Raw genomic sequence first — 12,246 nt, forward strand, 5'->3', positions numbered from 1 at the left:
TAGAGAAGTAAGGGCGGCCTAAGTTAGCTGGCAGATGAAAAAATAAATCAGAGTGTGTCACAACTTTAAGACAAGGAAGAGAGAAAGTAAGAAAGAAAGAGAATAGGATTTGACATCCTGATAAGCTCTTCTTACCCGGTGAACGGCATCTGAACATTTTTTTGGAGTTTCCAAAACAGCAGACTGAGATTCTGGTTTGGAAAAGAAGAAGACAATCAGTATCTTAAAGGAGAAATTTCCCCCCATTTCTTCAAGCAGAAAACAAAACTAATTAAAACATATCTTTAACCAGAAGTACCAAAAACATCCAATTTATCTTCCAATTATACTCTTGTATTATGAGGACAAGACTACTTTTCAGTATATATAACACATATAATGACTAACACTCACGTCATTATTTTTAAAATTAGAATAGCCTCATGTCCTTCTTGACACATCAACCATAATTATTGTTCTCAACTGCCAGCTTCTATTTTGTGCCAGGAAGTACCTATCGAAACATTCACTTATTATACATTCAATTATTGTATCATTCACTTAGCTAAAGTCTGTATGATGACAGAAGCCGACTCACCAATCCTGAAAGATAGAATTCAATTGTCTTATCTAACAACTGACAAATTACCTTCTAATTTCACCACCACCAAGAGGCATTGAGTAATAAGGGGTTCTGAAGGGATTTCGTTCCTTTATTTGTCACTTGAGAGTCTGTGAGACTGCAAATTCATGCCGGAAAACCTAAGGGATAACCCATTCCAGAATTATTTTTTAAGCTAAGGGCTAAATTTCTTCTAAGTGAAGCTTGCATGAAAGTTTAAAAACAAAAGGGCCTTCAGAAATCCCCAGGGCTGCATGGAGTACAGTCTGAAAACAACTGTTTGTCCACTGCTCACATCTTACAGCCGAGAAATCAGAGGAACATAACAAAAGCACTTGGTGGGAAGCTGAGGACGAGTTTGTCTCTGGTCACACTGCTCCCCACCCCCAACCAGCAGGAAGACCAGACACTTGACAAGAAACAGCAGTCCCTCTTGAGGATAAGTCAGATGTGCCTCATTTAGCACCTTTTAGTTGATACATGTGACAATGCCATAGAAAAATTAAAGGCTCCTATCATTTAAATTTTATAACATGTAAAACAACAAACTACATTGAAAGTCTCCATTTCATGGAGATTAAAGCACGGTCCCTGTGCAGGTCCACTGACCTTCCTTCACCTGTCCGTGGTCCCTGACCTCTCTAACCACCTCTGCCTCTCCCCACCTGCTCACTGTGCTGTGGGCCACCCTGACCTTCTCGCGACCCGTTAACATGCTGCCGTGTTCCGTCCACAGGGTCTCTGCGGAGAGGGTATCAGCATGGCCCCCTGCCCTGCGCCTTTCCTGGGGCTTAGTTCCAGACTTCCTGGCACTCTTTTAATAAAGTCGCAACCCACCCAGCACTAGCACCCCTCCTTCCCTGTCTTGTGCTTTCTTCGTAATATGGAACATTGTGTAAGACATTTGATAATTCACTGGTTTGCCTCCTGATTTTTATCTCTCTTACTCTACTATAAAGTAGGGATTTTGTCCTTTTTTCCCATTATATCCCCAGCATCTAGAATAGTGCCTGGCACACAGTAGGTGCTTAAAATATTTACTGTATAAGTGTAGGAGTGAAAGGAAGGAGTGATCAAAAGAATAAGCAAACCATGAAAGGTGGTACCCTGGGAAAGGGAAAAGAGGAGCAAGGATTTCATAAGGGGCAGATAGATACCACTTTGCCTCTAGCTACTTCCTGCACCTCAGCTGAGAGTGTATCTTTCAAAACAAAAATCCTTGAGCAGAGCATGAAGTTTCACTACCAATAGATGTCACTGTGGCGATAGAATCTGAGCAAGTAATCGGAAAGGGATTCTTCTTTCTTAACGGACAAATCTCTACTCTGACCTTAACACCAGAGTTAGCCAATTTTGAATAAGCATCCTAACATCAAAGTCAACCAGCAGTTAATACCAGCAAATCCAAACTCTGGAACGCTTTTGTTTTTAGTTACCTCCAAATCCCCAAACACAATAGACTCTAGATAAGGTCCTGGGCTTTGTATTGATGGAGAACACTTTTCTTCCTCTTCCTTCTATTTAGATAGTGCAGAAGCACCCAAAAGGTCTCCCACCGGAAACCAACCGTGCTTTGCAGTAGAAATATACACATTATTTCCTAGCGTTTCCCCTATAGCCCTAGGCCTGGTGACCTGCGCAAAAAAACAAACCTGTGGGCTCTGATGGCAAAGAACACACACAGTCTACCAGAACGATGAACTAGAAAGACACTCTGTTACTTTTCCGAATCTTCCTCCTCCCAGACTTGTCGTTTTCCTCCCTCAAATTCGGTGGTGCCTGAATTGAACAAATTCCCCCACCCCCTCTCCTCTACTGCTCTTCTTATTTCTTTGCGTCAGTGTCTTACAACATCTAAGAGAAACTTATGGCAAAACATTCTCTTCAAAATCATAAACCAAAGCACTGGAGTTCAAGAGTGTCAGGATTTTAAGATGAAAAAGTTGTGTGAATACCTGTGCTGCAAAACAAGGGTAAAATGAAGAGAACTAAGAGAAAAGAAAAGTTTAAGGAGAAGGCAAACAAAGTGAAAAAAACCAAGAAGGCGTAGGAAGGAGAGAATCAAGAGAAGCATGCGATACGGCACAAGTGGTGTGAGTGGGGAGAAAACGGCATGTTTGCGGCAAATGGCCAGTAGGCTAGTTTCTGTGTCTGCTCCAGGCGAGGGTCACTGGGCAAGTGAGCGAGAGAAATCCCCAGTTCTAACATTCTCAGAAGACCCCCGCAGGTGCAAACCCCCACGACCCTTGTCACCAACGCCCTCCTCTTCCAGCACCCAGGGGCTTCCGGGAACTGTCCTCCCCTCGGCTTTGGGACCGACAGTCCCCATCACATATTCCCCAGCAGGGGGGTGGCTTTTCAACAGTGACCCAGTGAGAGCTCTCTCAAAGGTACATTTAAAACTGCCAACTCCATCTCTTACCCTTCTTAGGAATTCAGAAACTAGACTGTTTTTAAAAACAAAACAAAACAAACATCACTGAGAAGCAAAGTAGGAGAAAGAACATTCCTGACAAAACTTGAGTGTTCTCAATAATTGATAATCTAAAATTCTGGGCTCCCCATAATTCCAAATATGTTTCAGAATGATCTCTTTATCATCACAAAATAAGCCTATGACTAGTAAAACAAAACATATTTGGATGAGTTTTACATTTATAGAGAGAAAGAAAAGAAGTAGGATAAGCCTCTCTGCTATGAATGGAAAATAAATTAAATCACCGTTTTAAAGCATACATAGTATGCCTTCTAAAAATGAATTAAGCAGTCTCCAAACAGTAAGTAAAAAGGCACTTGCATAAAATTATTAAAATACAGTTTCTTTAATGGTGTATACGTCAATTTGATTCAAGTCTCGTCGATATAATTGACAGAACTAATTAAACTTTATTTAAATAGTATGACTTATGGTTAGCTGCCTAATACATGGGAGATGTTTTCAATTTTGGTATACCACGTCCTTCCATAAATGAAGATGGAATTAAACATGTAATTTTTCCTAAAAAAGCCCATCCCTCTGTTCTGCTTATTTGATTATCTCACAGTAGGGATATGCCCCTCATTGCAAAATTACAGGAAAGAAGAAGAAGGAAAAGGAGAAGAAGAAGAATTATCATCTACAGGAGACAGTTAATCTTTCAATCTTTTCCAGCACATTTTATCCCTTGATCAAGAGGGAAGCTGAGAAATAGAACATTGTCAAACTCTTCCTGGGTTCCTTAGAGAATTTCTTCATTACCCCATTGAAGAATTGTTAAAGCATTCAGACTACATCTGGAAATGAGTTGATGATCCTGTTTGCATTGCATCATACAGAATCTTATTAGGAACCACCGGAAACACTTATTTTTTACATAGAAGTCCAGAAAAGTGCTTCTCTGAGACACTGTTGCTTTTAACCTCATGGACACAGGGGAAGATTATAGGATTGTCCCATTTCCCTCTTGGCTTTAAACCTGAGGAAAAATTTCCAACTACCTTTGAAAATTCCAAGTGCTTCTGAAATACATTTGTGTGCTACGTTATCCTGGCTTCATTTTATTGTTCCATCCTAAATTCCTTTCCGTTGGATTTATTTTCCTTTGTAACCCTTTTGTATACCTTAGATACTTATGTGCTGCTCAAATCTTTTCCAGAGCAAAGGTGGGTTACACTGCTTTCGGCCAGCACGTCAACACGACTTTCAGGATTTCTACATAAAAAGTCTCTGCCATGTTTCTTCCACCTCTCCTTCCACAAAGTTTCCTCCAGGATTTTCTGTCCCCAAATTGCCTTCCTAAATATCAATCCTCTTGACCATTTACATTTTCAGAGAAAGATAAGGAGCTTGATGTTTTAAAGACACAATAAGAATGATCAATTCCCTACACACATCTAGAACTCCTGCCCCCTATTCTCCATATTTTGAAAACTAAGGTTAATTATCTCTGATATCTGTGAATCAGTGAATAACTTTTGAAACTTGGTACTGAGCCTGGAAAATGGTCCATGGGCTGTTTCAGCCCACACACAAAACTCTCTCTCAAATGCTTGCATGAATGTGCTAAGCAGATATGTATTCAGATCTTTTTCAACAAAAGATCTTAATTTACTGGCTTAAATATTTAAACATATACTATGCGCCCAAAGGTCTTGAAATGTTGGGAGTCTCCAAGGAAGACAGATATGTATAAACAGAACAATTATAAAGTAGGAGTAATATGGAGGCTACAGCTATAAATAAAATGCCACGGGACTCCAGAAAAAAACCAGCACAGAGGGTGGGGAGGGTGTTGCATAGGATAAGTAAAGGAAAACGAAGAGAGAGAAGATAAAGAGAAAACAAGATAAATGGAAAGGTTTTCTTCTTATTAATGCTGTTACCACCAAATTTTGCAGAATGTCCCTTCCTAATTTCCTTTCCAACTAGCCTTATCCTTCCAGGAGGCCTTCAATGGATTAAAAAAGTCGATTTTCACACCTTGGGCTCTTCTGTGCAGACGAGGATAAGTGCAGAAGATTCCCAAGGGTCTGCAGCCCTTTCCCAGCTCCCTGGGGGGTGGAGGCACCAAGGCTTCACCTTGACCTCTGCACTTCAAACCCCTGTAAAGGAGGGTTGGTTCTTTCACCATGATATGAAAAGCAGAGAAAAGCCTCTCTTACAGAAGGGGTTATAAAAATAGTTAAGTCAGATGCACAATGAATCTGAATTAGCTGGACTTGTGAATTAGTAATCAATAATAAAAATGAGCTGCAAGACCAAAACCAAAACAAAACAAAACCAAAAAAACAAAAGAAAAAAACCTGCCAAAAAAACAAGTTTTCCGTTTTCTAAGATGTAACTGGAAATCCTTCCTCTTCAAAAAGAAAAAAGTCATTGAACTCATTTACTTTAAACTAAAATTGCAAGGGGCCACATGGTGCAAATAGTGGTTTTAACCGTGATGTCACCACAGAACAATGTATAACAATCAGTCATTAAGTGTACTGCAAAGTCTTTTATTAAAAATTATGTTACCAAAATTTGCACCAAATATATATGTTTTCAAGCAGTAGATTCTAGGCAAGGTTTTTGCTATATTATTGATATTCTCACTCTTACAACTGACTGACTGACTAGAAAGGAGGGGGTGGGATGGCTCTCTGAATGAGAATGGAGTCACAGCAGGAAAAGTTTAGAAAGTGCCATTAGATCATTTGGACCAAAAAAAATGCTACATGGCTGTTGAGGTTTATAACAGATCAACTGGAGAAAAACAAGTCACCACACAAAATTATTTTCCACTTACCTCCATCATCCTCTTCAAGAATGCATATTTTAAAAGGATACAAGTTACTATGTTAAAAATTACTTGATCTGGCATTTTGCAAGCTACCCCAAATAACAAAGAGAAAACTAAGTTACAAAGTTCCCGATATCAATGCCAACTCTCATCTTTTACCAAACTAAAATTTAGATTATCACTACCTTTCCATCTAGTCCTCCTCCAGTATACAAAATCAATAATATAAAAACATTTCGAACTTTTTTAAAATGCCTTAAAATTTTAAAGGAAAATATAAGTATTTCAAAAAAGTGGGGAAACACATACTAGGGAAGAAAAAAATGAAAATACCACACTAATCATTATGTAAAACACGAAACATGGACAACTGTTAGGAGGACGCTCAGTGAAACTGGTCAGTTCTATTCTATCTACACCTGGCTATTTCCTACCAAGAAGTTAAAGTGATTTTTAACACGAATAACACAGTGTACTTGACAAGAACAATACCTTTAGTTGTGTGTTTTTCTTTCTAAAACTAAATATGCTTTTATGTGATTGCTTTATTTTCAGGTATTATGTTAGAACCCCTTCAGCTCTGAAGACACACGCATTAAGGAACTCTACACCTTGGCCCTTGACGAACACTACCGTGTCACAAGACACTCGGAGCCCCACGTGGAACAGTGTTTCCTGCTCCACTCTCTCATTTGTTGTTCATTTCAGGGAGTATAGTCCACCTAGTGAACAATAACCAGTGTTCAAAAGCATCAGACATTAAAAAGGGGACATGCATAGCTGGGTGTGGGTCCCCCGTTCCAGGGTTCGGTGGAAAGAAGAAAGGTAAATGCATTCCTTCAGAGACTGGGATAAAAACAGGATTATAAACACTACATTCACTTCGGAAAGGGGCCTAGAATAAAATCCTCAACACTGTGGGTCATTGTTGGTTTTAAAGGATGAGGAAGTAATAAAGATATCAAACAGTGATAATAATGATAACAATAGCAAACAGGCCAGGCCTGACATTGCACTCTGAATGCTAACTCTATGCTTTGACATGTATTAACTCATATAAGTTCCCAAACAGCCCTATGCAGTAGGTGCTATTCTTAACTGACATTTTACAGGTTAGGAAACTGAGTACCGGGATTCAGAAATTTGCCCAAGGTTACAAAGCTCCATGCTCTTATGTTATACTCTTTCATTACAAGTCCAGATTAATGACTTTCTCCCTATATAAACAAATGAGGAAAAAATAAATTAAAAAAATTTTTTTAGATGTATGTATTTATTTGAGAGAGAGAGAGTGGGCCGGGGCAGGATGAGAGGGAGAGAGAGACTCGCAAGCAGATTCCCTGCTGAGCATAGAGCCCAATGCGGGCCTCGATCTCATGACCCTGACATCATGAGCTGAGCCAAAATCAAGAGTCGGACACTTAACCGAGCCATCCAGGTGCCCCCCAAAATCAAAATTCTTAACTCCAACACTCATGCTATTACTTAGGAAAATCTGGTGAGGGGTAGATTTCTGAATAGTAATAATGCTCTTCAATGTACTCTCCACTTATGTAACAGTCCACTGAGAAGTCAGGAATTTATTACAACAAATTGGAAAATTTTTTTAAAAGGAAATAAGCAACCAAATTTCATAAAACATTATTACACAAATATGCTTCTTCATTCCTAAGACAAACACAAAGTGTTTTCCCACTTTCGGGCTCCATATAAAGTTGATATTAATCCCATGCTATCTTCCCAGCCAATAACACAAAATACTTTAAGACAACAAAAGATGCTAAGAGAAAAATAACCAAAAAGAAAAATTTTAAAGAAGACTAAATGCATCTGAACACTGTACAGTTTGAAAAGATAACTTAAAATTTAGATTTAATGAAACTTTTACCTCCACGTCCCCATTATGTCTGAAGGCAAAGAAAAGGATCGAGGACATCTAAAGCAGTGAGGGGAGACCGTCAGAGTGGAGAAGTAAGGTGGACACCGCCTTTGATGGCAATAGACAGAAATTCCCCTCGGAGCTCTCCGTCCACACCGGCTCTGAGGCTTCAACCTCAGGTAGTGGCGACAGCTGGCTACCTGGATCGGTAGTTCGCGGACTGTCGTACACACAACAGTAACTGCATAATTCCGGGGTCCCCTTCCCTACAGTTCTGACTCAGCATCCTTGAATGTGGAGCATGAGAATTTCTAATTTAACAAGACTCCCAGCGGTTTCACTTGAGATAGCTGCAGATAGTCATCTAAGAAATACTTAGAATTGCAGACTCACTACCCAGTAAGCACCGTACAGGCTTTATGTTGCACACTTTCAGAACATGCACTGTTGCTGGGGTCCCACCTGTTTCAGCATCCTTCGGCCTGTGTTCTTCATCAGGAGGTTTAGATGGTGGCCAAACAGACGGGACTCGCCTGGGAAACTGCCCTTCTGTGTAATCCAGTGAGTGAGTGGGTTGGCTGACTGCTGCCCAGGTGTAAAGCTGATCTTGCTATATTTAAAAATAAAAAATAAATAAATAAGATGGAACTCTATCTTAATTCAATTATAAAAAAATGAAATTTTTTGACATTACATTATGACATCATTTCTATCGCTCACACACACACACACACGGGGGGCGTATATACATATACAAACTTCGAAACACCATTGCATAGTACCTCGTGTAGACTCGGAACGTAAACATTGTATCACGCAGTCATTTCACTTTCATGACCATACTGGTCTCAGCTTCTTTTCTATAACAAAATCTAAGTCTTGGTCGGCAAGGAATTACAAGATCAGAAAATCCAGACATTCAATCAGAGAACTCCCTGAACTGGCGTCTTAAGACATTTGACTATGATGTGCCTTTAAAATCTGTTTAAACACTTGTAGCGAAGTCAAAGGACAGGCTGTACTTGGGCACCACAGGACAATAACGCTTCCTTCCTTTGACAGCAAAAAGCCTAGGAAACGAACTTATCTTGGGTCCAGGCTGGGGACTGTTTAGGACTGAAACCATGAAAAAGTAAATGAACCAGCCAAGAATGAAAGAATTGGACAGGGATCTTCTGGCAAAGGAAGTGCTTCCCAGCTGCAGACCAACAGAATCTGGACAGAATGAGAAGGCTCAAAACCACACCTACTGCCAGGGAGCAAAGTGGAAATCTCACAAAGGAGGCCACTTTGAGGCTTATAAACACCTTGGAAAATGGCTCATTAGGATTTCAAAATAATTTGTTTAACCATTTTCGGATGAATGCCCTAGGTCTCTGTGACATTTCCCTTCCTTACTTACAGGCCTACTTCCTTGTAGCTTTTGATCAACATAAAGTAAAGCAAAGAGAATAACAGTATGGTAGAAGTTAAGAGCAAATTAAAAACTAGATAGATAGATAGATAGATAGATAGATAGATAGATAGATATACACACATATACATATATATAAACAAAATACATAGATAGATATCATAATCACCATGCTGGGTTAACCGAGGACAGGCATTGCTATTTCCATAATGTGTTTAATACATTAATCTAAGAAATTCACAAACTATCATTCAGCATAGATGGTGAGATACCATGTATCTGGAGATTTAAGCTTTACCTTTAGGGACATTGGCCCTAATTGAGAATTCCGATTCCTGGGATAGGCTAGTATTACATTAGAAAGGGTCACACTGCAGACCTGGCCAAACATTTCAGCTACCCATACCTCTTTCAACTATTCATACCTTGACCAACACCAAAGCCTTTGCTATTTAGCACCATGACTGTCAGAAATAGCTTTTCATTGGTGAAATTAGTAGTTGTTTAATTAAAATGATGTTAGAAATAAGCTCTCATTAGTAAAACTAAAGTATTTCAATTTAGGAGGATTGGCAAAAATATCAGAGAATATCTTCATTCCTATAAGAACAGAATAAGACTTGGGCGAGGAATGATGTCAAGGCTTGATGCCCTCACAGGGCACCATCCAGACACTGCTTCTTCTAAAAATGTCTCCTTGCCCGTTGCCAACCATTAGGCACAGAATGCTGCCTCTTTCGTGTCTGCAACACATGAACCTTTCATGGAAAGTGTAGTCAAGCACCTAGCCGGGTGGCAAGCTGTACCTTCCCTGACACAGAGACTCTTGCCTAGAGAGCTTCTTCATCCTAATAACAGACCCACTCAGCCTCAAATTTGGCACCACATAAAAAAGACAGAAACAGTCAAGGAGGTAAACAGTTTCACTTAGGATTTCACAATCTACCAAAATACAAAGTATGCTAAAAGCACTTTATAAACCTCATTAAAAAACAACAACAATAGGGGCGCCTGGGTGGCACAGCGGTTAAGCGTCTGCCTTCGGCTCAGGGCGTGATCCCGGCGTTATGGGATCGAGCCCCACATCAGGCTCCTCTGCTGTGCGCCTGCTTCTTCCTCTCCCACTCCCCCCTTGTGTTCCCTCTCTCGCTGGCTGTCTCTATCTCTGTCAAATAAATAAATAAAATCTTTAAAAAAAAAAAACAACAACAACAACAATAAATTTTGGTCAGTCCTTTAGTTTTAGCCACACCCCAGGATTGCAATACAGACATCACAATGCTGTGATGGGAATCTCAAAATTGTTCCTTCAGAGCATGGCTCCACTTGCAGAAATAAAGCAAAACACAAATTTCTTTCATGACTTCTTAATACCTATAGATGCCAACTCATCAACCTATCATTTACATTTTTCTGCATAACTTCCTCCCCCTCCAAATTCATTTCTCCATGTTCCCTAAATTAAGCTTCACTCCACTCAATGCCTCCCTAGTTCTCCCCAGTCATGGAGTCTAATCTCTCAGCAAAAGTCTACGTGAAGTCCCACTGATACAGCACCCTGCCACCCCTCATTTCGAGAAGCAACGGTACACCATCCAGGATGGCGGCTTTTCACATTTTCCTGAGCGCGTCTGATCTTTCCCCAGATTGACTCAAAGATCCTTTAACACGTGAAGTATGTACACAGGTCCTGTAAATGCCCCCAGTGCTTGACAATGTGATGATGACTACATAAGAGCTACTTAACTGTCGACGGAATTTGCAGAATTACCAGATACAAAAGAAATAGAAGAGATGGTTTGTTAATATGAGCAGGGGCAGGAGCTGGTGATCTCATTTCCCTTCATTTACTCAACAGGGCACTCGAAAGGCACTTGCTGGATATCACATGGAAAACAAAGCTATTAAGTCATCTGTTCTCCCTAACCCTATTGACAATTACACAATATAAAGAAAAATATGGAGTTGATCAAACTCCTAGGATATTAGTATCAGTGCTGCACCACAGACAAATCTCTTAACTTTATGAGGTCTTGATGTTCTCATCGGTAAATCAGGAAAAACACCTGCCCCAGTCTTTTTTTATAGGGCTGGCATGAGGCGGGAGCAAATACTATGTGGAAAGAGCTATGAAAATGACATGTCGTTATTCAAAAATAACACATCATGAGTACTACTTGTTTTGATTTTTTTAAATCTATGTTTGATTACAACCTTCCTTGTTTTTAAAAATCCTTTGCAGAGGAATTCAAAATCGTCATCACATGTACACCTCAAGATACAGGACCAACACGAAATCTTTGCTTTATGATGGGAAGCTGGTCCAGCAAACTCTGGTCTCCAGAGTTTTCTTGGCATTAGCACTGATTGTGCCTAAATTCGGAATTTAATTAATGATTGCCCTGTGGTCTTTCCTCAGCCATCCAAGAATCTCTTTTTTTACTGTTGTATTTCTTTCTAACATTTCAGAAATATATGTTATTTTCCCAAATAGGGTTGTAAGCCCCTTGCTCCAGCTACCAGATCCTGTATCTCCCCATTTTCCCCCAGAATGTTGTTATGTACACACAGGAGAGGCACCATGAGTATTAAGGAACTACAAGGGTCAAGAACAATAAAAATTGTTTTTTGACAAATCAAATCATAATTTTATATCTGGGTTAAAACAGAATTGTTCCCATGACACTGCTCCACTCTTTTAAATTATCGAAATCTGTTTTGACTTGTGTCGAACTGGATCATTTCTTCTTGTTAAAGAAAACAAACATAAGCTTTCTACCATAGGCAGATTAGAAGATTTAAAATCACATACTAAAAGTGACATAAACAAACCCTAAGCACACGATCTCAAAAAAGAAAGAATACTTACTTAGAGCAGATATTTAATAATAACCCCAAATAACTCAGACCTATAATCCATAAATAGTTTATTTTAGAGAACACACTGGAAAATATAATGCTCAGAGTTAGGCATTCTAAGAGTGCTTCATTGAGATTTTTCAAGTCAAAGTGAGGGTTTGGTTATCACCTTAAAACATCGTGTTAACATTTTTCTGATAGTGCTTTATGCAGGAAAATCTCATTGTGCATT

General features: G+C 39.5%; 1 protein-coding gene across 1 annotated transcript in view; it reads right to left on the minus strand.

Annotated features, from left to right (window-relative positions):
* FMN2 (formin 2) overlaps positions 1-12,246 on the minus strand; it is a 376,980-nt gene that overhangs the window by 274,066 nt on the left and 90,668 nt on the right. The window contains 2 exon segments of the mRNA XM_034667639.1: positions 136-191; positions 8,204-8,351. Of these exon segments, the coding sequence (XP_034523530.1) occupies positions 136-191; positions 8,204-8,351 (204 nt within the window).

The sequence above is a fragment of the Ailuropoda melanoleuca genome, chromosome 8, assembly GCF_002007445.2.
Source record: "Ailuropoda melanoleuca isolate Jingjing chromosome 8, ASM200744v2, whole genome shotgun sequence".
NCBI classification, from domain to species: Eukaryota; Metazoa; Chordata; class Mammalia; order Carnivora; family Ursidae; genus Ailuropoda; species Ailuropoda melanoleuca.